General features: G+C 43.5%; 1 protein-coding gene across 1 annotated transcript in view; it reads right to left on the reverse strand.

The window, feature by feature from the left end:
• Positions 1-2,569: 2,569 nt before the first annotated feature.
• Positions 2,570-26,858, reverse strand: part of RPIA (ribose 5-phosphate isomerase A) — a 39,549-nt gene continuing 15,260 nt past the window's right edge. Inside the window, exons 4-10 of the mRNA XM_088454258.1 lie at positions 24,532-24,587; positions 22,103-22,162; positions 20,400-20,464; positions 17,091-17,159; positions 14,129-14,270; positions 12,121-12,220; positions 2,570-4,117 (exon numbers count right to left, since the gene is read on the reverse strand). Of these exons, the coding sequence (XP_088310384.1) occupies positions 4,020-4,117; positions 12,121-12,220; positions 14,129-14,270; positions 17,091-17,159; positions 20,400-20,464; positions 22,103-22,162; positions 24,532-24,587 (590 nt within the window). The 3' untranslated portion in view covers positions 2,570-4,019. The remainder of the gene's footprint in view (positions 4,118-12,120; positions 12,221-14,128; positions 14,271-17,090; positions 17,160-20,399; positions 20,465-22,102; positions 22,163-24,531; positions 24,588-26,858) is intronic.

Here is a 26,858-nt window from a genome sequence, read left to right on the forward strand (position 1 = left end):
TTTTATAGTATGCAATGAAAAGAAAACTGCATCTTTATTTTCATTGGCCACATGCACAGAAACATGGCTAAAAAGCCAGATAATACACAAAAGAAGAAAAAAAATTGTTCACTCTTAATGATGAAATTACCAATTATACTAATCTTGGAGTCGATTGCGTGTGCCCCATCCATCCATTCACTCAGGATTCCTGCTGTATCAACCACAGATTTTAAGCCCGGCAGGGGAATGTTAGATGGTCCTGACTGGATATCTGTAGAGTCTGGCAAACCAAGTCCCACTTTGGTGCATGGCCCCTGTGGACTACTCAATGTATTGTACCCGGAGACAATACTGTCACAGCTCTTCATCTTCCCAAAACAAGTCATGTGACAATTACTGACCCAGGATACAATGGGCCTGATTTAGAGCTGTATGCTTACTTGATGGTTAGCGCACATCTCCGATGGTGGCAGGACTGCACATATGCTGGTGGTGTACGGAGCATGTGCAGCCCACCAGCCGCGACTTTGCTCGCAGAGCCTCCCAACCTCAGCATGATTGACAGGCTGCTGCGTTTGGGATGCGGAGTAGGGGGCATTCCTGGCCAACGTTCTCGGAAACGTGTCGTCCCCGGTTTCCGGGAGACACGAGGCCAGGGTCTGCGTCCATGGATGCAGACTTCCTGGCCTTGTGATCCACCAGGACCCAGCGAGTCTGCGGTAAGCAGCGCTGTGATCACGCAGATGCAGCAAGGAAGTGTCTGACACCTCCTTCTGTATTTGCATTTTAGAGGGATGGAATTGCAAGGCTGCGATGTTGCCAGTCTCCGAATCAGGCCCAATGACAAATACACCTTTGCACGATTACTGAAATCCCCCAAAACTGATCTGTTAGAGATAGGTAAGTACCCGTATAGTAACAGCAATCCAGTAAGTTCTGAAGGTCAGAAAGAAAGGAAACAGAAAAGCCTGCTTTCCCTACAGTCACTGCGAGGAGCACTGCTAAACTATTTAGCAAAGAGGGGGATGGTCAGGGGTTGTATAGAGGAAACGCTGGGCTAGCAAATATAGATTGCAACGTGAGCTTAATGCCTAAAATTGTACCAAACAATACACATTTTCAGGTAATATGGATAGAAGACCGGTATAGGATTGAGGATTTTTGCTTTAACCCCTTCAGGACTGACACTTTTTTTTACCCTGCGCTGAGGCTATTGGATTATTAATATCGGTAACATTTTACAAATCTCACCTTGTTTTCTGAAAATTTTCAGCAAATGCCATTAGTGTGTTTATGTCTCCTCACATGGCAAAGACAATGTACCTAAGAGGGCCACAAAAAGGATTTTTTTTTGTTTTTTCATTTTTTTAAATGATGGGAACGTCAAGAACGTGAACTAAAAGAAAATCCATCATCTTTTGATACTGTTAAAGATACGTGTAAAATGTGTACGAATAACATTGAAAACTAGGCAACTCACTGCAACAGATCAGGGCACACCAGAGTTTATTGAAGCCAGGATGGGTGAGGTTTGGGCTTCAGAATACATCAATCTCTGGACTTAATACGTTTTACTGTATAGGGTATAATAGTCTGGTGGTCATCAGACAATAACTACTAAAGGAGGCACATCACATAAAAGGAGGCACATCACTTGAAAGAGGAGACTCATATTTTCAAATAGGGGCATCCCTGAGTGTGTAGGGGCTAGGATGGGGGAGATTGGGTATGTTAAGTGCCCCACCCCATTCCCTGGCTCTTCTATTACTTCTGTTGTGAGGGTGATATGGCATGGCTATAACAAGTGAGGGTGATATGGTATGGTTATAACAAGTGAGGGCGATATGGCATGGTTAAAACAAGCGAGGGCGATATGGTTATAACAAGTGAGGGTGATACGGTATGGTTATAACAAGTGAGGGCGATACGGTATGGTTATAACAAGTGAGGGCGATACGGTATGGTTATAATAAGTGAGGGCGATACGGTATGGTTATAACAAGTGAGGGTGATACGGTATGGTTGTAACAAGTGAGGGTGATATGGTATGGTTGTAACAAGTGAGGGTGATATGGTATGGTTATAACAAGTGAGGGTGATATAGTTATAACAAGTGAGGGTGATATAGTTATAACAAGTGAGGGTGATACGGTATAGTTATAACAAGTGAGGAAGATATTGTATGGTTTTAACAAGTGAGGAAGATATTGTATGGTTTTAACAAGTGAGGAAGATCTTTCCCCAGCCCTTCCTTATGAATTATGTAGTATAGGGAGTTATTGCCTGGTGACCACACTGAGCAAACAAAAACAAAATGGACACCCCTCTTTCAAACAAAAGGTACCCCCAAGTCTCTAGATTCAAAGATGTGGGAGATTCACCCTCTCCTCCCCTTCCTCAATTCCCAGACTCTATATAACAATGTGTGGTGGTGTTGCATCAACCCTAGAGGTTTACTGAAGTCATCTTGTCCCCAGGGAGTAGGTGCCTTCAAGCCTATATTCCGAGGATGAGACAAACTCATACTTAGCACTGATGGGGTAATAACAACACATTCCTTCACAGACAATACATATGAAACAGAAGATTTAAGAATTAAGGCTTTTATTGTACAATATTGCATTACATCTTAAATTGCATTGATAGAAATGTATCCAGACCTGTGCCATCTAATCTAAATCCAAAAAAGAGGGACAAGTAGTGGTATTCCTGAGGCGACATAGGATTTCCAGTACCACAGTACAGCAGGGCAACATATAGCAGCAACATATATTCAACGCATTACATTGTACACACGAGAAGGTTGAAATCACCAATATACCATACCAATATTTAGTAAATATTGTAACTAAAAATAGTACAGTAAGGTAACAATATACAGTACATCTGGTCAAACATGTCCTCCTAAACGATGAAAATGAAGGCATAAGAAACTGAAAAAGGTTACATAAGTGATGTATACAGTATGTGTTAAAGGAATCCAGAACCTAAAATACATGTGGATCCAACCAGCACGTCACCTGTGATTCCCTGGAGCATCCAAAAACAGTGGCTATTTCTTTTTTCAATTCTTTCCTTTATACTGGAGTAACTGAATAGTTGAACTTTTTTAAAACAGATGCATTACAAACACATACAACTGTAACACAAGACTCCTCCTGGCATAAAAGTTGCACATGTGCTGCCAAATTGCTCAATGTCATTAAATATATGACAACCGCACACGGTGGCGTCAGCCATTTTTTGGCCTTAATCTAGTAACAATGCATCTTATTTTGTTTATTTTTTTTACTATGGACCCGTGACATCACTGAACCCAAATCAGTTCATGGAGGGACCAGTACTCTTGCCTCAGTGATGTCACCGGTTCATAGTGACTGGATTTTCTTGAATATTAAAGACACAAAATGGCTGCTTTCCCCGTTTTATTGTGTAGGCAACATAAGCACTTTTTAGTCATGTAAATTAAACTGCCTATTAGTAGTAAACTACCCAATAGTAGTAACAAAATTGTACGGCACTGAAGCAAAATGTAATAAAAACAAAAACCCAGTATAAACAAAAGAAATTAGCTTTATCAGTCTATATTCAGTGGATGATTACTGCTGGTTACCCATTGGAATATAATACAGCATCAGTGACGTTCATGTAGGGAACATAACGCCACTTAGCAGTACAGCATTTAATCACACACAAATCATTTTACGGTCCATAGGAAGTCCTGGCTCCCATCGGATTCATAGGCTGCAGCCTCATTAAAAAAAAAAAATGGCTGCCACTGCTGTGTTCTCCTCAGGTGCTTTTTAACATAACTGCCTAAGGTAAAGATCTAGAATGGAAACACCTAAAACCCTTATATATAGGAATATTTTAAATGTACCACAATGACACGTACCAGAACAAAAAAAAAATGGCAACGGCGCAATATAAAACAGTAAAGTTCAATAACAAAAATAATGGCAAAGACTGGGTATGGCACACAAACATGTACTTGGCACAGATATGACTGACTAGCACTAGGCACATCTGAGCTGGAACTAATGCACAGGCTTGTCACGAACAGACACGGTCCCGTCCTCCATGCCAAAGTAGACTCGCTCGGCCATGTTAATAAAGAGCCCGGTGTCCACCACACCTGTAAGGGAGTCACCAGAAATTAGTAGCTTTACTTTTCAAGAACACATTGGAAAGTACAGGCAAGCCTAACGGCCATAACTTGGCTTATATGGCAGAAACGGGTTGGGTATGAAATCCCGGCTGTCGAGATGCCGCTGGTCAGAATACCGAAAGTGGCATCCCGACAGCCAGAATCCCGACACCCATAGGAACTAACGGTAAGTGTTTTCCTAACCCCTACCCTAACCATCCCCGATGCCTAGGCCTAACCTCCCCCCCCCCCAGTGCCTAGGCATAACCTCCCCTCACCTCACCTCCCCATTCCCGGTGCCTAAACCTAACCTCCCTCCCTAGTGCCTAAACCTAACTTCCCCTTACCGCAACCCCAAACCTAACACTCCTTCCCCAGTGCCTTACCCTAACCCTCCCCCTAGTGCCTAACCCTAGCCACCCCGATACTTACCTTCAGGATGCAGACGGTCGGGATACTGGTGACTACATCCCGGCAGAAACACATAGCACACTGGCTAAAATGTACCATATTATCTGCACTTGCAGCTCCCCAGGTGTGTGACTTTACTATAGAACACTGATGCACATGGCCACCCATTACAAGCTTTTTTAAAAAAAAAAAAAAAAACATTTAATAATAATAATAATACAACCCCCCTTGTATTGCCAGGAAATGCCAAGATCCACTACACCAAGCCCAACATGGTAAAATATTTGGAAAATTGGTACAGTCACTCGAAATGTGTTAGAGGTTTTAAGTTACATTTTTACTTTAAGGACAACCACGTAACCATAAAATGTAATTTTTAACCAATACCCCTCACCCTCACCCACTATCAATACCCCTCACTCATAACTAGAACTACTGGTGGAGGTTTAATGCCAGAGGTCACAGACTGCAAATGCTTCTTGCCTCAGTCTTTAAAATTTGTAGAAGTTCAAATACAAAATAGTACTGCGTCATTTTGTATTATAGTTGCTGATTGGACAGAACAACGTCTCTATGCAGGCAGCCCCATGGCTAGTGAAAGAGGGCGCCCTCTCCAGGTTGTCAAAGGCAGGCTGGCAGGGAGAAGATCTTCTGTAGTGGGCACCAACCATACAGGCATTGCCTTATTGCAAAACAACCACCAATCAGAATCAGCTTTCATTAGTCCAGTGCAAGGTGCCCGCACACCGGGCAAATCAGGCGATAAGCCCTACTGCAGAGAGATGGTGGATACATTTGCCCAATATAGGTACAGTACACAGCGTATTCGAGCAACTACCATCCCAGAACTATACAGATACACTGTATGAATGTGCCCTAAAACCTCTGTAAGCTCCTTATGCACATAACATAAATAAGAGTATTCTTAGGTTAGAGACCACTTTTATTCAAGTGACATTTTCTCATTTATCTTGATCATCCTATAGTACAATTCGCAAACATGCAGTAAATCAAAGTTGCCTGTGGAGACTAAATTGTGCCTTGCACCCTAAGGGAGAGTCATGAGGTAAACCTACTAACTACATAATTAGGTTGCATTTTCCCTATAATCGCTGCCCAGTACGGCTCATTTTGCTCAGACAGATACAGATTCCTGTTCACAGCTTTCACAACCGTTTCCATGAGCTGTACATGTAACGGTGCTATGGGAATTAGTCAGAGAAACTAGAGAGAGGCAGTTTCGTTAGGGTGGAGGACACAGCGGAAGCAGCCATCTTGTGAGCTGCACCTGGCCTGGTGATACAGTCACAGCTATGAGGAGCTCAGTGCTGACTGCAGACGTGTACCAAGACTGGACTGAGGACTTTACACACACACACACACACACACACACACACACAAACTTTGTAGAAGATTGAGGAATTTCTATCCATTACCGAATATCCCTTCTATTTTACAGTAGATGATACATCATTCCTTAGAACACGCAGAGGGCAGCGCTTGACCAGAATTAGTTAGATGAATTGAAAATATAACGTTTATGTACATAAATATCATGTAAAGGCGATACACATTAAAAGACCAGTGCACTATAATTACAATATACAATCAATATGTTAATAACAACTTCTCAGCATAGGTGCATAGAATCAACAAGATACAGGTTGAGTCTCCCATATCCAAAATGCTTGGGACCAGGGGTATTTTGGATATCGGAATATTCCGTATTTTGGAATATTTGTATACCATAATGAAATATCTTGGGAATGGGACCCAAATCTAAACACAGAATGCATTATGTTCTATGTACACCTTATACACAAAACCTGCAGGTCATTTTATACAATATTTTTAATAATTTTGTGCATCAACAAAAAGTTTGTGTACATACATGAAATTCATTTATGTTTCATATACACCTTATACACACAGTCTTAAGGTTATTTTATACTGTATTTTTAAAAAATTGTGCTTTAAACAAAGTTTGTGTACATTGAACCATCAGAAAGCAAAGGTTTATCTCAGTCATGCTAAAAATATTCCGTATTTCGGAATATTTGGATATGGGAGATTCAACCTGTATGAGTATATGACTCTAAGCTTTCATCAGAAGATCCACCTATTCATGCTAGAACCTTGCCTTCTAATGAAACCGGGACAGATCACACATGGAGAAACGCGTCAAGACATTGCTGCTACGTCCTATTACCGTACGAGCATTAGGAATATACCCGCCAGTTAATTTGTCTGACCGCTGTCGTCTATACGGAGACCTCCACTTCTACAAGCACGTCCGCTGACAACCCTGGATAGCTGCAACTGGGGCTCACTAGTAGTCCAGCTCCACAGCAGGGAACAACGAGAGTGCCCAAAAGCGATGTAAGTGCTATTGACGGAACATTACCACTGACGGGACATTGCTACTTTTAGTGTGAATTACAAGACACTGCATCTTTCTAGTACCCCGGCTGTTCGATAATACAGATAAGTTCTGATCTATCATGGAGCACTAGTAGTCAATGTAATTTCTTTGGAAATTGCATATTGGTCTAGAACATTATTGGAGTGATACTAATTAACAAATGAAAGGACACGGGACTATCCCTTCTATACTGAAAAGTGCCCTAGATTCGCCCTCTGACCAAATACCATTCTGAAATACATTGTTGCAATTTACAAATGTTACTGTCTCTCCATATGGAACTTATGAGTCTCTGACAACAGAAAAGTCTGATTAATACCTGTGTGACTCAGCGCGATTCTAGCACGAATAGGTGGATCATCTGATGAAAGTTTAGCGTCATATACTCATATCTTGTTGATTCCATGCACATATGCTGAGAAGTAGTTATTAACATATTGATTGTATATTGTGATTATATTGTACTGGTCTTTAAATGTGCATTGCCTTTACATGATATTTATGTCCATGTTATAAATTAATGTTGTATTTGGATTTATCTAACTAATTCTGGTCAAGAGCTGCACTCTATATATCCCTTTATAACCACAATGGAGGCAGACATTTTGTGGTCTGAAACAATAGGAAGGGCCCTCAGGGGAATCACACAGGACCTAGAAGACAATGAGTTTGTAGAAGGGTCCCAATCTACCAGGAAATGTAGGGTGTTCTCCATGCAGAAACCTTCAGGTGAACAATGGAGCCATCGATAACCTCAGATACTTTTTATAAAGTAAAAAAATGAAGTAAGATAATGTTGTACAGAGGTCAGAGGGACAGGCTTGCCAGGAGAGGAACATCCAGGCAAGTCATGGTCTCTACTTTCCAAGCCAGAGATTCCATACAATGGGGCAATACATCCACAGTACAAGGAAAAGCATTGTCCACACTGAAGAACGTTCTCCAAGAGTTTGGTTGTCTGACTGGCACATCTCACACCCAAATAAATGACTTCCTAGAGGACATTCTACTCAAAGCCCCAGTTCAAAATACTCCAAATGCATACATACATACAGATAATGTGATATACGTTACAGGATTTTGCCTGGTACAAATTGACAGAGAGATGAGGAAAAGGATCTGCACCCTCTCATTGAAGGAGTTTGGTAGTAGCTGCTGTCTTTTTAAAGGAAGGAGAGGGTTCCAGAACACCTCATAGTGACTTTGGAATAGGGAAGGCTCTCTTTTGGTGCACGTTATTCCAATAGTAAGAGTCAATATCACTTCTTCAGCGACCAGTGAAACGCGTAACCAGTTAATGCTATTGTTCTATTTTGCCTTATGTAAGACGCGGTTTTCCCTGCCACCTTTAGGATGTCTGAATCAACTGCACTGAACTTTGAAATAAAATTTGAAGCCATTTTATAAGAAGTGGTTCCAACCATTGTGTATATATTCAGCATTATATACAGGGAGCAGAGCAGGTCCTCGAATTCGAGGTGGTTTTAAAAAATTCTAGGAGCTTTTGGAACAAAAGTCAAAGCACAAATGGACAGACAGACAATGGTCAAATAAAACCCACACACAGGAGGAAATTTTTAATAGTCCTCCGTTTCAATCTTCTTTTGGGAAGAATGTCTGCTGGACACTTTCCAGGTGAAAGGCCAATCCGCTGTACTCAAACACAGGGAAGGAACCAAGGGTTTGTGTAGTGAGGACTGGACGGTGTATATGTTATCCCTGGGAATCTGGCACTTACATGATTTGCTAGCACATATTTATTATAGTTTATATAGTGCCAATGTTTAATACAGCACTGTACTGAGAATAATAAGAGGGAAATCCAATTAGATGTGAAAAACTTTTCGCTGTTGAAAACTTTCTTCGCTTTTTACTTTTTCTTCACCCCCAAAAATATGTAATTATTGACCAAATTAAGCTAATTAAAAAAATATTTTTACCTAAATAGTCATTAAGGAGGGTGTCGCAGTGGTTCAGCACCATGTCCTGACATTTTTAGCCAAAAATAGGAGTTTTCCACAACTTATCACCTGTTCCAGGGTCCCAAAAACAGAAACGTGATAACTGCAAGACAAGAATTTGCACCAGCGCAAACACCGACTAATTGGATTGCCCGATAACCATGTCTGTTATCAATTAAGCTACCAGTATGCTTTTGGCCTGTAGGAAGAAACTTCAGTACCCGAAGGAGACCCATGGAAACACAGAGAGCACATACAAACTGCACATTGAAAACAAATCTCTAAAGGTGCGTACACACTGGGCGATTAAAGTGGACTACTGAACGATAACGATATCGTTATCGTTCACTTTATCATCCATTTTTTTACCTAAATGATGAACGAGAACGATGAACAACGAACGATGCGCGTTCCCGCAGGTCGTTTGTCTTTATCGTTCATCGGGCAAACATGCATGACGATATTGTCAGGTTGCTGCATGCTGGGGAAGGGGGGAGAGAGCCCGGCGCTGAACGATATCGTTAATGATATCGTTCAGCGGCTGTGCTCAATATCATGAACGACATTGAGCACACCCTGCCAGGGACACAGTAGACGATATCGCTCAGGGAGCATATCGTCTAGTGTGTACGCTCCTTTAAGGTGCGTATTCACGTAACGATTTTTTTAACGATTTAACTATAACGACATAGTTATAAAAAAAAAAAAAAAACTATAATCGTTCAAGCGAGCGCTCCAGTTTGTAGTTTAGCGTCCATTCTGACTGTCCAACATAACTATTTTCGTTCAGAAAATCGTTCATGTTGGACCGAATGAACGATGAACGATGTCCATTCACTGTATGCATGATTAAAAAAATCGTTCATCGTTCCTGAAAATCGTTCACAAAATTGTTCATTAATTAAGTGACCAACGATTTTTGTAAACTATTTTCGTTCACTTTTTCAAGGGAAAATCTGAACGTAAATCGTTGGTTAATAAAATAGTTACGTGTGTATGCAGCTACTGTTTGCGATCACTACCGGGCCTGATTCAGAGCCGCTCGTAAGCGGCCGCTCGTTCGTTCCGAGCGATGTTTGCCCAACTGCGCATGCGTACGAATCGTAATACGCATGCGCGAACCAGTCAGTGCGGCCGAAAATCGTGTGTTCGCTAAATAGCGAATGCCTGCTAATATGAGTGACAGAAGGAGGCGTATGTGGGTGGTAACAGGGGAAGGTGCTTGAAAACGGGGAGTGGAAATCAGAACGCAGGCGTGCTTAAAGGTCAAAACGGGCGTTTTATGTGTGTGCATAATTAATACAGCAGCGTCACTGACCAAGTCACTGGGTTATTTTATAGTCAGAACTGCTTGCAAATTTGTGGTAGGAAAAACCAACCACAAGAATAGCGAGCAGTTCATACCCTGGTCGATGTACTCGATTAATCTAATAAATAGCGGACATGACGTAGGATGCGAGCGGCCAGGGGGCGTAGTTATCCAAAAAACGACCGCAAGTTTTGTTCGCTCGTTCAGACATAGAGGCGTGAACAGAAATAGCCACCCCTTTTTTTGGAACGAACGAGCGCAAATAGCGACCGGCTCTGAATCAGGCCCTATATGTATACATGGTCTGTTATCTGCAGCAAAGCGTGCATACAGCCAGATCACCGACACCACGAGGCCGTATACAAATCAGAGTCCTTTTGTTCTGCAGCTACACAATACATGGGGTAAATACCTCCCTGGGGGGTTTATGTATCAAGCAGTGAAAAGCCTGGAGAATAGAACCAATGGAGAAGTTGCCCATAGCAACCAATCAGCTTTGAAGTAGCATTTATCAAGTACAGTCTATACAATAATAGGCAGGAGCTGATAGGTTGCTATGGGCAACTTCACCACTGGTCCATATCACCAAGCTTTTCACTGCTTGATACATATACCCTTATATGTGTGATCTTCTCCCATTGAAGACGTAACATGAAAGCGCATTTGTGCATGCAGACGCAATACTAGGTGCTCTACTCTGGTGACCCAAGTCCAGCAAGAAAAACAGAAATCCAGCCGGCCCCGTCCATCGGAAGCAACATCTGTCATGGTCCCAACAGCTGCAGCCTTAAATAGGACTAGTACTTCCCCATAGAGGAGCATAAATGACGATGACACCCGCGATTTGGGTCGTGGGACTAACATGCCATGGGGAAGAACAAATAAAGTGCGTAGAAAAGAACAGCGACCCCACGCGTTTCATTATAATCAGACAATTTGTTTTGTTATTGTCTTCTGCGATCTTCAGCTATATATATTTGTCACTAGATGACATAAACCTAGGGGCAGCAGTGCTGTATTAGGAAAAGGGCGGCCGGGAGCCCCTACATTTAGCTACATTAGTGTGTGGGGGCACTGTGGCATAATGTGAACTGTGGGTTCTGTGATTCATAATGTGAACTGTGGGCACTGCCGTGTGTTCAACAGATTTGTGGTGCTGAGAATACTGACACGTTATACTTTTTTAATAACATGACGATTATTTAATATTGACAGTTTTATCAGTAAGGACCCCCAGAAGTTAGTTGCCCTGGGCCTCCTTCAACCTTAACCTGGCCACGAGGGTACAAATGGCAGTACTAATGCCTCACAGGGACCATGGCCTCCATTCTTATGGCCTCTATACTCTTAAATTTGCATATTTCCCAATGTGTTTGTGCGAGGTTCCTCCAGATGCTCTGGTTCCCCCCATGGACTAAAACGTAGCCGGCTTCTGCCAAGGTTTGTGCGGCCACAGATGAAGTTATCCCTCACCAGACGATTGTGACCAAGTTGCACTGAGGGCTGGGACAGATGTGAGCAATGAACACATTCTTGTTTAAGCACATCGTAAAGCTACTGCACGTGCACAAGGGCACAACGACGCCCTTTTGCATGCACAGTAGCCAAACATTGCTCCACTACGTGAACAACAGCATTGCCTGTGGCTGTGAGTCAGGCCCTTTATAAGTTCAATATTAGACTGTGGCACATAATTACACAAAAGACAAGTAAGCAGCGTTCAGTTCACGTTCCAAACACAAGCGAAAACGACCGCTGCCGGCGGCGGCTTTAGTGAAAGCTGCTCTCCACAAAACTACCAAAACCTCCTCACTGATGGTTCATTGCTTCCACCTGCTGGACATAGATGGGAAATACAAGACAGAGATTGCTTATAGGCTGGCATTACCTGGAATCATTTTGATGGCTGTATTAATATCTTTCCAGTCATGAACTTTCTCAAACTTCCAGTCAAGTAAAAAATTCCCGTTATCTGTCACCACTGGGCCCTGCAATAAGGAACAATAAACAATAACCACACACAGACACACAAATGAGAGAATATAGTAGAAAAACTGATAAACATGAATAATTATTTTTAAAGAATAGCCAGGGGTCTGCCAATGTAGACAGAGGGCGTATGGACATTTGCACCACTCGTTACATACTTCCGGTGACAGGACATATAGGGGGAGATCGATCAAACCATTTTAAGAGGACAAATAGAGAAGTTTTCCATAACAACCAATCAGATTATAGCTCTCATTTATCAAGTACATTCTACATAATGACAGCTTGAAGCTTATTGATTGCTATGGGTAACACCTCTACCTGACCCTCTTTAGAAGGTTTGATAAATCTCCCCCATAATCTTGGGACCATATTTTCTGACTTTTAGGGGAGCCCGGGGATAATGCTCATGTCGGCATGACCACGCCACCATCACGCGTGCAGCTTAACGCCGCAAAATGTCAGGATAATGTGGGGGGCAGGACAATGATGCAATTCCTAGCGAATCAGGTCATCAAGCCCCAGCTCCGCCCACTTACCTAGTGAAGTGGGAGGGATGTGTGAGTATTTCCTGCCCTCCTGGGAGTCAGGGAGAGCTCCCCCAAAATTTGTGAGTATCCCAGACATCCCAGAAGAGCAGGCACGTATGTACAGCCCCGTAACAGAGGGTCCCGTGCAGCAGCCCAGCCCCCTGAGCGTCGCCCATACCGTCCTTTCCCTGCGGCCCAGGGGTTGGATGGGCGGGGGCCACTTCATCGGTAACTAAGGTGCCGCTTGGAGCATCCTCGGACAGTATAGATCACACAGCACTGTGGGAGCCGTCAAGATGTCTCTGCCCACACTGTGCGGGAGCCGGCGAGCAAGTGCTGGGGGCTACACAGCATCCCACTCTGTGCGACTGCATCGGCCGCGGTGCCCTCCTTACGGCCCTGACCATCTGAACAGAAGGAATTTGCTTCACTAGTGACCAGCTGCAGTGTTCTCTTCAGGTTTGGTCATGTTACTTCAGCACGGCGGCCAATGAAAACCCGGCCGAGTCTACCATAGAGGGAGGGGGAAGAAATCAGCAGCGGGACAGACCTTATAAGGGGCTAAAAATCAATATGCAGTTAGTTTCGGCCACTGTATGATAGGAAATAGCAGGGATAAATAATACATGTTCTAGGGTATATATATTGGGTATTCAACATGCCGTCCTCCAACTTCTGTGGAACTACACATCCCAGCATGCCCTGCCTCAGTTTTAGCATGCCTCAATAACAAAACTGCGACAGAGCATGCTGGGATATGTAGTTCCACAGCAGCCGGCGTGCTACCCGTTGAATAGCCCTTGTATATTCTTACAGGTCGTAGAGCCACGAAGAGACTGTTTGCCCCATGAATGCCCTGGTGTCAAATTAGTGATATACACACCAGGAAAACGACAAAGTCAGTATAATGATACCAAGTTCCCATGCCGTATGGACCATGGATGACACAGGCTGCACTTTTGGTTCATAGGGCCTATAAAACCAAATGATAACCCCATGCATCCGGACAGTCTGATGCTGGCTAGCTTGCTTTCCACCCCAGCAGAATTCAGTGCTGGGTGAAAGACCAGAGGGGGATCTATGACCACAGGAAACATGAGCGGGCACACAGATAGGGACAAGCAAGCCTTATAAGCCTTATAGTAAATGTACAATCGCTTGAAGTGTTAAAATATATCCTACTTACCTAGTAACGCAGGGGTGTTAGCAGCATAGATAACAGTGGTGGATATGTTTCACCTACAAATGAAACTGGTTCCTCCTCATAGAGAGCAAGTGCTGATCCGCCATAATAGCGACTACACGTAAAGAGCTAATGTTTCCCCTTTTCTTGATCCCATTCATTAAAGTATTCCTGCGATACCTGTGGTAACTTACCGCTTTACTAACAGCCATCCTCAGCTCCGCCGCACCCCCAAACCGTTTCTGTATCACTCTGGTCACAGGAACATAGGCCATGGGTAAGACTTCTATAGGAATTCCCTTTTTCCACTGGTCACCAAAATTCTTGGAATTCTTCCTATTTAGAACCAATAAGGTGTACAGATTACATACATGATCCGTGTACACATGACATACATGATCCGTGTACAGATTACATACATGATCCGTGTACACATGACATACATTATCCGTGTACACATGACATACATGAATACTAGTGTAGACCTGTGAATACATAAACATAAAGGTAAATAAGGATGAGGCTCGGTAACGGCTCTATGCTGGAACCCATACCAACCATCACATTGTCAAACAATGAAACCGGACATCTGTTTATTTGCAAAACATTAGTAACTAAACCTTAAAACATTTAGTGCCCCTTTAAGTTTTAAAAGGAACACCATTACCAAATGTAATATTAATAAATAAGGGTTTTAGGTCCAGGCCAAATTAAATTTCCATTTAATAAAGTTCTGTCTTCGTGTTCTCCGATAATGCACATGCTGAACAATTGTGGTTTATAGAATTCTATACGTATGCAGGGAAAGGTTTGGATTACAGTGCATTTACTAAACTGGGCAGTTAATAAGTCATAGTACCTGAAGACTTGCTAAGCGCGTCAGTAGTGTCTTTTATTTTGATATATTACAGTAGCTTTATAGGTATATAGACAGATTTGTTACTTTGCTGTTCTTTAAGATTTAAAATAAGGGTTCTGTTCATTTTAACCACATAATGTAATAATTTAACTATCAGCAATAGCAATACAGCTGCAGGTGGCTTACTTTAATTGGCTGGTGGCGGGGGGTATCGTGCATGTATTCGCATTGTATAAGCACCGGAAATGACAACAGGCAATACAGAGTCCTGCGCATTACAGTCACATTTCCACTTACTGCAGAAGCGTAACTGGGCTGTAACGGGGGCTCTCACATAGGCAAAGTATTGTCAGGGACAGGCTGACGGGACTGCACGCTATGCGGAGCTGGGTGTAAAAGTAACTACACCTGTTTTCAGACATGTCTTTAGCGGCAAATAGTGCACAGACGACGACAAGGACTAGCAGCAAACCCTTAGTACACATAGGGGGGGTCAGCTCACCATAAGATGCACACATGGAAATAAAGGCATATATTCATCTATAAGCAATGCAGGAGCACATGTGCCTGAGTAAGTAACAGATGATTGGTCCTTCCTCTTGCCAGAAGGGAAACGCCAGGCTGCATTGTGTTTTTCTTACTTACAAGCGTTAAATGTGATGTTACTGCCATCTAGTGGCTAAAGTCATATTGGTTTTAGTCTTTTATTAATCATTTATGATGTACGAAGAGGTGGAGCTGTTTAACCCGTTGCTTAAGTAACCTTTACTTTTATATCAAGTGCGCTCCTTGTAATCCCATAATCCTTCACAATTAGAAGGATTAAAAAAAGTAAACTGTCCGTTCTTGGAGTCCATCTTGGTGGTGGCAGGGTTTTGTTTTTAATTATGGAGTGTGAAGCAGATATTATGCTAATGATATGCTAATCCATGCTATCGCTATGGAGTCGCAGCACTACACAGGGACGCCCACCTTACCTTATACACATCCGTAATGTTTAGAAAGACTGCAAAACCATCGGTACAATCGAGCACCATCGCAGCCTCACGCACACTTGCACAAGCTCTGACCTTACTCTGGAATTGCTAACCTCATCGCACACTATGAGGCGTACGGCATCACAGTGGCTAATTTATGCACGCCCCTGAAACTGCGTTCCAACGCACTGGCACGCCTGCGTTTCACCCCTCCCCCAAATGGTCACTTCCTGTCCATCACTCTGCGATGGGGTTTGCGTAGTCTCTGCGATCGCAGCCCTGATCGCAGTGGCTAGTTCGCGTACGCGCACTGTGATACATACGCATAACGCAACAATCGGCCGATTGCGTGTGTAATCGCAGTTGCAATCTGTGAGTGAATCAGGCCCTCTGCATATTGATATATTTTATTGTAGAGCTTTTTCCATGAGGTAGTTATAGTTGCTAATCTCACATCCCACATTCTCAGTTCACACTTTAACAGATGCTGTAAAACAATTAGAATAAGATGTATAGTATGTGCTGTGTATGACAGCTTATTAATGTGCTGTTCCAAGAATGAAGGGTGAGAATGAAGCAGTTACTAATATCAGCGGTGATATGCAAATGTTTGCAATCGGATTGCGATCACAGCTTACCATAAGGACGCCAACTTCCCCTTACACACATCCGTATACTTGGGCAACATAGCAAAATAATTGGTAACATCGGACCCATACGCCCGGTAAGGCAGGTAAGACCTCACTCAGGAATTGGTAACTTCAGCGCACGCTATGAGGCCTCCAGCTGCGTATGGTATCATAGTGGATAATTTATGCACGCCCCTGCAACGCTGTCCCAACGCACTGACACGCCTGCGTTAGCCCGACCACACCCCCGTCACCACCCACAAATGACACCTCCTGTCAGTCACTGTGCTCAGGGTCTGCGTAGCCGCTGCTATTACAGTTCCAATCGCAATTGCTAGTTCGTGCATGCACACTGCAATGCATACAAATGCACAATGCGAATTAATCGACCGATTGCGTGCGTCTTTGCAATTGCGATCCTTCCTGAATCAGGCCCACAGACCACTATATGAGAGCAATATGCTCTTAAGAAAAGAAACGAGTTATAAAGCGCTGCGGAATATGTCTGCGCTATATAAATAACTGGTAATATATAAAAACAGGAATACTTTATATATCCAATGTACCGGTGAGTAAATAGTGATCTAATATGGAATCATAATAATAATATACTTAACATTTGACCTGAGCTCCAATAGAACATGTTGGTAGTGGGACAACAATTGTTCCCCCATCCCAATGATCCGCTTACCTATAATCTGCGATTACAATAAAGGACTTGGCACAACCAGCAACAATTTTTTCCTGGGTTAAACATCCCCTGAAAAAAGGAAACAAACAGTTAAAACGTATAATAATATAAAACCCAGTTACCCTGGAGAGCAGTGAGCACACGTGAAATAGTTATAGTAACATAATGAGCGACGATCGCCATAATATCAGCTGCAAACACAGAGCAGAGAATATCGTGCACAGAACCTTAACTAATCACTGCTATATTTTCATTCCTCCATCCCAAATATTGGCTGAACTATAAATGGATAGTCGCCTTGTGTGGGGGCACTACTGCTGAACTCATACACATATCGATACACACTATACTCAGCATTGGTGCATTTACCGTACTGTGCGGATAGACTGTTCTGATTGTGTAAAATTCATATTACCGTATATATATATATATATATATATATATATTTGTGGATTAGTCGTATAGTTTGTGACCCAGGTGATAACACTAGAGGTGCATACACACACACACAATGATTTTTTGAACGATTACCGTTAACGATATCGTTTATCATTCAATCGGTGAAAAAATTGTTCCCTTTCTATGTTAAAACGATTATCGTTCATGCGCGTTCACGCTTGTAGTTCAGTCAGACTGACCAACAACGATTTTCATTAAGGGAATATGCAAAAATCGCTTGTAGTTCAAAAAAAATCGTTCATTACATTTAGTAAATGAACAATTTTAGTAAACGATTTTCGTAAATTTTTCCCTTGAAAAAATGAACAAAAATCGTTTACTAAAATCGTTCATTTACAAATTGTTGTGTGTGTATGCAGCTTATGAGATCAATTCAATTAGCTGCGAGGGGGGTGGGTTGCCGTTTCCACAGTAACGGCACGGAAACAATGCCAACGGCAACTTAACTTGCCGTCAGTTCTTGCCCCTATAGGGCTGCAAACAAAAAACCTTTGAGTTCGGGGGTACAGTAAATGCAAGGGTAATTGAATAGACCCCGATATATGTGCATGGCATCTAGTTTGACCTTTATGGACAGATGGAGTAAATCAGTGTGAAACAATGTAACCACTAGAGGGAGCACTTCCCCATAGACACAATCAAAGGAGGGGTGAGTAAAATCACAAGGAGAGAGATTAGTAATATTTAGCAAGTAAGGCTAATAAATTATATTGTAGTTACATATGCAGTACACAGCAATTTACAATCACTTTCTATTTCTTTTTGTAGCTTATAGTTCATTTCATGCCGATAAAATTTCAAATCTGTCATTTTTAATCCGACTAATAAAAGTTGCTCTGTAAGGGAGCAGGAACTGACTTTGGGTCTATTGTGGTTTATAAAGATGAAGTTTGTAAAAAGGAAATTAATCTCGGTGGACTGGTTCCTGCCCATCACACCTACACAGTGTTGGACTGGGGCATGGAGGGCCTACCAGGGGAATGCAGTGGCAGGGGCCCATGCTTAAGGAGTCTCCAGAGGGAGTGTGGCTAACCACCACAGAGGCTTGGGCAACCATTAGAGAGTGCACGGTCTGGGCCTAATATAATATATATACACACATACATATATATATATATATATAGTAAATGCTGATAGTGCATGTATGAAATTTACCAGTTTGATAGCTACAATGTATTGTTGTGAATACACCATAATCCTGGGAATGCAGTAGAATATAACATATGCAGAGTCTGGAACCAGACTCCTAGAAAAAGGGGCGGGTCCTCAGCAGTAGGGCCCACCGGGGATTTCCCCTGTACCCCTGTGGGCCAGTCCAACCCTGCACCTACAGGCAGCAATTCTTTGTATGTACGCTGTCACCATCAGAAAGGCTACTATCCCCCTCTTGACCAGCAGATGGTGCTGTAGGTACCGCTCGTATTTGCTACAGTCTGTTCTTTCTCCCCACACAAAGCAGCCACAATTCCAGGCGTCTCCAGCCACAGTAAGTCCTATGCATGGAGTACACATCTGTGTGACAGAACCTCCCCTGCCCTCCGCCAACTACATGTCCATAGTACGTTTCTCCTATAGGCGAGGGTCCTTTAATGAGACGCGTCTGACTCAGGGTTGCCCGTGTCGGCTGCGGCACTTGCAGTGGGGTAAATATTGGGAGATGCAGTCGCAGTACAGAATCAGGCTTTATGGGTGTAACAGAACGCAGATCATATAGGGCAAAGCTTAATCAGAAGCTAAAGTCTGCCCGTTGGTGGCACCCCGTCGCTCTCTCCACCATTTCATGGTCACGGCTGAAAGCATTCTGCCAATTGTTAACCCTTTGGTGCCACTAAACATTATGGGCAGGATTTGGAGTTGCACGCAGTGCCTATGGTCTTGCAAACGGCTGATATTTTTCAACCGCGCACGAGTCTGAGTAGCTAAAAAGTCGCACAGCGCATGTAACCCACAGCGTGTGCGCACAGAAGCGCAGTAGTGACTGGGACACAGGGACTCAGACATGCATTAGGCAGAGAAGGGGAGGTGGCTATTCAGATGTAGGGTGATGTATTGTCCGATAGCTAGAATAACGTAGGCGTGTCAGGCCCGTTTTCGGGATGTGCCCTGGTGAGCCTCTGCCTGGAGAGGCCCCGGCGTGTTAGGAGACCCGCTCTGTCTGAGACAGCACAGGCTTACTCACAAGTTTCAATGTGCGACCGATGTTTCTGCTTTTGTGTGTAAGCCGCAGTTGTGAGATGCCGGAGGTGGGCGTCTCCGTGCACAAGGCACCAGCTCAGTCGTCTGCATATCTTTGCAAGTCTGCTGTGCACGGAATCGCAGTCACAACGGGATTTGTCTCAATCTCTGAATCAGGCCCTCAATCACACTGCAGGCCGTACTCGGAGGGGGGGGATCTGTACCTAGCATGGGGCAGGTGCACATTTCCATGGGGCATATGATGGTACCAAGCGGGACTGGTGCATGTATAGAAGCACAAAGTGGGCGCTCCAGCCCTTGTACAATCAGACGCAGGCTTGTACGGCAGGGGAGGAGCCATTTCCTGCATTAGCATAAAGGCGCAGACGGGGCTACAGCAAAGGACGCTAAAGTGGTCGCAGCAGCATAGCCTCAGTCAGCCATTCTCATGAGATAGGGAGAGAGAGTGTGAGTGTGTGTGTGTGTGTGTGTGTGTGTGTGTGTGTGTGTGTGTGGCGCAAATGAATGGTCTATTGGCATCTGTCACACCCTCTCCATCTCTGTACATATAATGTAATCCCCCTCGCTCATACCTTCCTCCTAAAAGTCCACTGCAGAACAATTACATTACCAATAAAGGAGCTTCCGCCAGTAGTATGTGAGACTGTACTTTACCCGCCACCTTTGATGAGGTTGAGGTCAGAATCCACTTCATCTGCTCCATCAATGGAGACATCGAGCTGCGTGCAGAGGACACAGGGGGTAAATATAACCATGCAGGGGCAGCTATATACAGATAATTACCAGCATAAGTCTACGGTCACCAAATTATACTCCTCTGTACGATGACACCGTCTGCCGCTGCTCTGAGCCAGAAAGATGGGGGAAATGTAATAGCCTGCGAGATGTAGGCATCAGTGCAATTCCGGTGAGACGGCCCCCTTCAGTGGCAATCATTTAAACTTGGTTTTGCCTTTTCAATTATTGCCGCTAAATGAATGAAACGGGCAGGCTGGCCGTAACCTTACAGAAATGTTGGATACAGTCAGGCTGGTAATTCTGTCATTTCCAATACCATCTGCCCCATGGGACACTGTGCGGTTATAGTCTATGGATTCCAGCATTGACCAGCTCATTATGTGTGGGTTTGGGGCAATTGTTACCAATCATTCCTACTCTCTAGGAAAGCGGTTTTACAAAGTGCATTACGGCATAACTACGCTCAGTAGACATCACATGTTAGTGACTGGAACGTGTGCGTTTAGGGTCGGCAGCATATTCTTACAATGCCAATAACTGTGCCCTAGTAGTGGAATACAGTCCTTTGTGGGTTCACACAGCACTTACAGGAAATAGTGAGATATTACAGTAACCCGTTGCCCTCTAGAGGCAATAACTTGCATTAATGCATTCCTACTACATTATATAGAGGAGATTATACATTATTGTATCTGTAGTTGTCATATTATTCCATGGAGCTACATCAGCATCTAAACTGAAAAAATATAGATCTCGTGTACATTTCTTACTGACATGTACAACAGTGCCACCCGGTGGCCATTTCATATTATATCTAAACTACTTAATTCAGCTCCGTGTCACACTAATAGAGGCATGGATCAGGAAAATAAAGATATAAGTTCACGGTCAGCTTTGCCAGTTTACAAAAAGAAAAAAAAAAAAAAGGGACATAGAAAGAAAAGTATTTCTCCAGCTCGTGGAGCTGCAAAGTCGCAGTGACTTGATGTGATGAAACAATCAGTTCTATATCAACTTGGGACAGGGCGAAGGGGCCAGTAAGAAGGGATTTTTTTTTATACTAATATAAAAGTCATTAAGTGCTTACCATACCTCTGGGGCTATGGGTACGTGGGTAAGGCAAAGCCGTAAAATAAAATGTACATTTGTTGAACACAAAACGAAGATCAGAGATTTAAATCCTGAGAAGGTGGAGACCTTAGTGAGGTCAGACATGTACCTATAGCACATCCTATCACTAATATAACCATAGGGGGGGGGGGGGGGGGGGGGAGAGAGAAAAGAGGAGATAGAGGAAAGAGAAAGATTCCAGAAAATGTAGCAAAAAATGCCTGATTGTTACAGTTTTTATTTAACATGCTGCAAGCACGGGCACAGACAAGTCCCACCTGAGCTTTATACGATTTATCAAAAAGATTTAGTGAAAGACCACTATCATATTGAAGTATGTTGCTGGCACTTTGTAGCAGTTCAGCATCCGGTTTCCAGGCAGGAACTGTAACTATTTCCCGCACTTGGGCAGAAAAGGCCTAGTTTTCTCTCTGGTCCACAAAATGAGTAGTAGTATAAGTAAAGCACTGAAGGAAAGACGACCATTATGCTGGGAGCCCCGTCCTTACCTCAGGATGCCTCTCCAAGTCAGTCAGAGTGAGTCCATTCTGCAGGATCAGCTGCCGGGCCTGTGGAGAAGAGAGAAGGCCTGACCACTTCACGGAAATAGCTGCACGGTATTATTTTTAAAAGGGAACTTTCAGCAAAGATCATGTAGGATTGAGAGCACAAGCTAAATAACATCCCGGCTTTATTTGTAAGCCCATTTTTTTACCCGCATCCAATATTTGTACTTTCAAATTAAAAAGTAGCTTTCCGGTGCTGATAAACTGCAATTGTAACCCATTGGGATTAAAAGGCATTAACAAGAAACCTAAATAAAAAATTCAATATGTATAAAAGGATTCTGGTTTTTGCTGCATTTCCCAGCAGAAGAAACAATTATTGGTAGGGAATAAGCCGTAAAATGACCCCAAATTCTTTATTCTAGAAAAAGAACTTATGTCTATCACCTAATCTCAGGTACAGGGGGCTCCAGACCACATATAGTCATTTAGTGGGATGTGACAATATTTAACCTAGGTGACTAGGAGCTAGTACCCCCACTGGGGCAGGTGTATTGGCTCAGCACACAAATCGCTGCCTTCACTGTTATGTATGTGTTGTAATCCACACAATACACATCTGTCCCCTTCCCCCATGATACAATGAAGATACAAGGTACAGAATTATTTGAACTGCGCTTCGTTTAGAGCAGCTCTAGTTATTTCAAAATGGCGTATGTATAGGTTTATAGAGCGCTTGTGTAGTGTTGAGAGAAGGCGCTGATCCTGACTTGGACATATGCGCAGAAACGGAAACATCTCGCAATTGTACGCCAATTGCGCATGATTCTAAAGCCGGACATGGAGACTGCACATTTGCTGCACGACGTGTCCAAATTAGCTCCATCAAAGTTGTATCCCGATCGGATGGAGCATAATGTGAGTTAGGCATTTCTGGGCGGCGACTATTGGGATGCACGGAACAGCAGTGTCTTGTGGAAGTGTCGTGGGACTGTAGCGCGACTTCCGCGCTTGTTTGAGGCATCCGGATCCAGACACCAGTTTCAGACAGATCTTTTGCACACAGCGTGTTACTAATGACAACCGTTTCAGCTGCGGACAGAAAAAAAAACAGTGGGCAGTGCAACTCAGACAAAGGCGGATGCACGGATACTCGTATTGGCACAACCTAGTAAATAAGCCGCTGATGCCGGATGCAAATGCATCTGAGCCAGGCCCACAGTATCTGACCAAACCCAAACATGGAAATGAATTAGTCCTCAAAACATGAGCCGCCCAGGATTCTGACAGCTGCAAATGAGAACCCTTTATTCCGGAAAGAGTCAACGGCCTTGAATCTCCCGTTTGCCTGAGGTGTCATTATGGTACTACATAGTCTGAGGTATTCCAGGAAAAAAATATATATTTATCAAAAACATTGGGTTCTGTCCTTGAGTCGCACATAACAACTGCTAACTCCTAAACACCCTGGTATTCCCGGCGAACGCACCTCTCATGAGTAGAAACTAATTGGTACACAAATTAAATCTTAATTTAAAAGGCCCCTAAACCTAAAATATAACTTCTATCCTCTGTCCTCCATTGGCTAATTAGAGAATATGAAACTGAAGCTCTTTTATGCATTTGAATTGACACAGGGCTGGGCCCACATTGATAGCATGTGAATGTGCTTGGACGTGTAATATACAAGAATAACTAATGTGCTCATACTACATGTCCACCGGGCTCTCTACCCCTTCTGTAGCTTCTTTAGATAAAAATGTTGAATTCTGCCTACTTTAATTGCTGAAATTAACTTTACGGATCAATAGATTTAGGTCTCCAGCTGTTGTGAAACTACAAGTCCCAGCATGCCTTGCCACAGTTTTGCTATTAGGGAATGCTAAAACTCTGGCAAGGCATGCTGGGACTTGTAGTTTCACAACAGCTGGAGAGCCAGAGGTTGGCCAGGCCTGTTCTAGGCAATGCATGAGACCCCATCAGGACACTGCCTGCAGGACGTGGGAGGAGCTTCATCTGTCTACAGTGTAATAGAGAGATCCCGCTCCACAAACCACTCTGACCACGTATGTTACCTCCGTGCTTCGTATAGGAACATTTACATGTGGGAAGCGAATTGTCCTTTCAACTTTAAAGGGGCTGACGCTATTAGTGGCGACGTGTCACCGAACACCCTGCGATGCACAGCTGCCCATTAAGGCGAGCTCGACATTTGTCATTTTCCTGTGTATCTCTATGGTGCGAGAGGGTCTAGCATGGCGGCCGAGACACTAATTAAATAGCCCCCCTGTGTTACTACTGGAGCCCAAGCGTTACATGGGGAAAGACAGCAAATGAAAAACACGTCCCCCCGTACCTAGGAACGTAGCTATAATATATACATCTGAGGAGATGGGATTATAATCCAATTACAGAAGAAAAGTGACTCTTACCTGGAAAGAGGTGGGGACACACAGCACGCGGAGGTTCTCATTCTTTACCCGTTCAGCTGAGAGGGGAACAAAGAAAACAAATGTATATACACTAACATGAACACATAACACAGCCCAACTGCAATGGGGTAAGTAGCTAAATCTATCTATCTGTACTGACACAGGCTGCAGCAGGTTTTGTTGTAGCCTATAATACTGGGTCTATAACTGCAGCTTTCACCAGTAAGCGCAGATCCTGCTGCCCTGTGAAAAGGGGCCCCTGAGAGCCCCCCACACCCTCCTGCCTCCTGGAGGAGCCCCGGCTCCAAACGCAAATGTAAAAAACAAATAAAGAACATAAAAGGCAAAACCTGAAAATGCAGAAGGCGCATTGTGAGAGGGACGTAACGCTTGTGTGAGATTGCAGAATTACAGCGACAGAACAAAACGGGGGCACTATGGCGCACTTGTGTGAGATCGCAGAACTACAGAGACAGAACAGAACGGGGGCACTATGGCGCACTTGTGTGAGATCGCAGAACTACAGAGACAGAACAGACCGGGGGCACTATGGCGCACTTGTGTGATATCGCAGAACTACAGAGAGAACAGAACGGGGGCACTATGGCGCACTTGTGTGAGATCGCAGAGCTACAGAGAGAACAGAACGGGGGCACTATGGCGCACTTGTGTGAGATCGCAGAACTACAGCGACAGAACAGAACAGTGGCACACTTGTGTGAGATCGCAGAACTACAGAGACAGAACAGAACGGGGGCACTATGGTGCACTTGGTCAGTTCCTAAGTTTGAATAAATGTGATGGTTATACCCTAGTAGCACCCTTCTAATTCTGCTACGGCATCCTGTAGTTAGAGGCACCTCTCCCCTTTCTGACATATTAGGAAATAGGATAGGAGAGAGGTTTTTTTTTATTGTAACAGGTGGTTGAAGATTCCTTAATTTAATACAACTTGCGGGAAATTCACGGAGGATCTATTGGTTGCTGGCACCACAACTTGCGCCCCTCAGGGTACTGACTCGCACATTTTTGCTCGCAGCCCTAAGGGGCTGTGAGCAAAAATCTTCAAGTCTGGAAGTACCGTAAGTGCAGCATGTAGCAGCACTTATTTATGGCCACAAGTAATTTCCAGCCAATTGTATCGACCCCTAAGGCTCATTCATGAAATGTCTGTTGAGTGAATTTCAGGGAAAGAAACAGACAAATCTCAGGTGCACAGCTCCAAATTATTAATAATATATATATAAATGCAATAACATTTTGCAATCAATAGAGGTTTTTAGCATAATCATGGCCAAGCTTATGGGCCTACCCACCAATATCCAGGTAACCTCTTTCGGGTAGGTCCCTAACATACCAAGGTTCAAATCCAGAGTGCAGGACCCCCCAAAAAATGCCCCAGCCAAGCTGCCCCAGGGCACTAGCATAGTAAGAAAAGTGCAGTGTAAAGAGATAGTTAAGAGCAGCTACAGCTGCATATAAGGAATGAAAATAAAAAAAGGTGAAGTACATATATATTAAACACACAGTGAAGGGTTAAAATGTGTTATAATGGAAAATGTGTTATAATGCAGTGCCCTGAGACAAACCAGCCAATGCAATCCAGGGGGACCCACGCCCCAAAAATGAACCAAAATTGCACTACAGTATATAACTTTTAGGACTTACCTAGAATTGTGCCTAATACAGTGTGCATATACATTACCATACTACATGCTTTTAAACCAATAAGGTAGGGTGCTAGCCCAGAATGAGGGCATCTCATTTCCCTCAGAAGTGCAGTAAAGCACATTAAATGGAGCATATGCTCCTAAGTTTGAATAAATGTGATGGTTACACCCTAGTAGGACCCTTCTAATTCTGCTACGGCATCCTGTAGTTAGAGGCACCTCTCCCCTTTCTGACATATTAGGAAATAGGATAGGAGAGAGGTTTTTTTTTATTGTAACAGGTGGTTGAAGATTCCTTAATTTAATACAACTTGCGGGAAATTCACGGAGGATCTATTGGTTGCTGGCACCACAACTTGCGCCCCTCAGGGTACTGACTCACACATTTTTGCTCGCAGCCCTAAGGGGCTGTGAGCAAAAATCTTCAAGTCTGGAAGTACCGTAAGTGCAGCATGTAGCAGCACTTATTTATGGCCACAAGTAATTTCCAGCCAATTGTATCGACCCCTAAGGCTCATTCATGAAATGTCTGTTGAGTGAATTTTAGGGGTCAGATCTTTGAAAACACCCCTGTAAATGGGGGTAGAGGGAGGAAAGCACCTGCACTAGTAGACACTAAATATGCACGTTATAATGAATACAAAACAGCCCTAGAAA

This window comes from Taudactylus pleione, unplaced genomic scaffold, assembly GCF_031769625.1.
Source record: "Taudactylus pleione unplaced genomic scaffold, aTauple2 ptg000611l, whole genome shotgun sequence".
Taxonomy (NCBI): domain Eukaryota; kingdom Metazoa; phylum Chordata; class Amphibia; order Anura; family Myobatrachidae; genus Taudactylus; species Taudactylus pleione.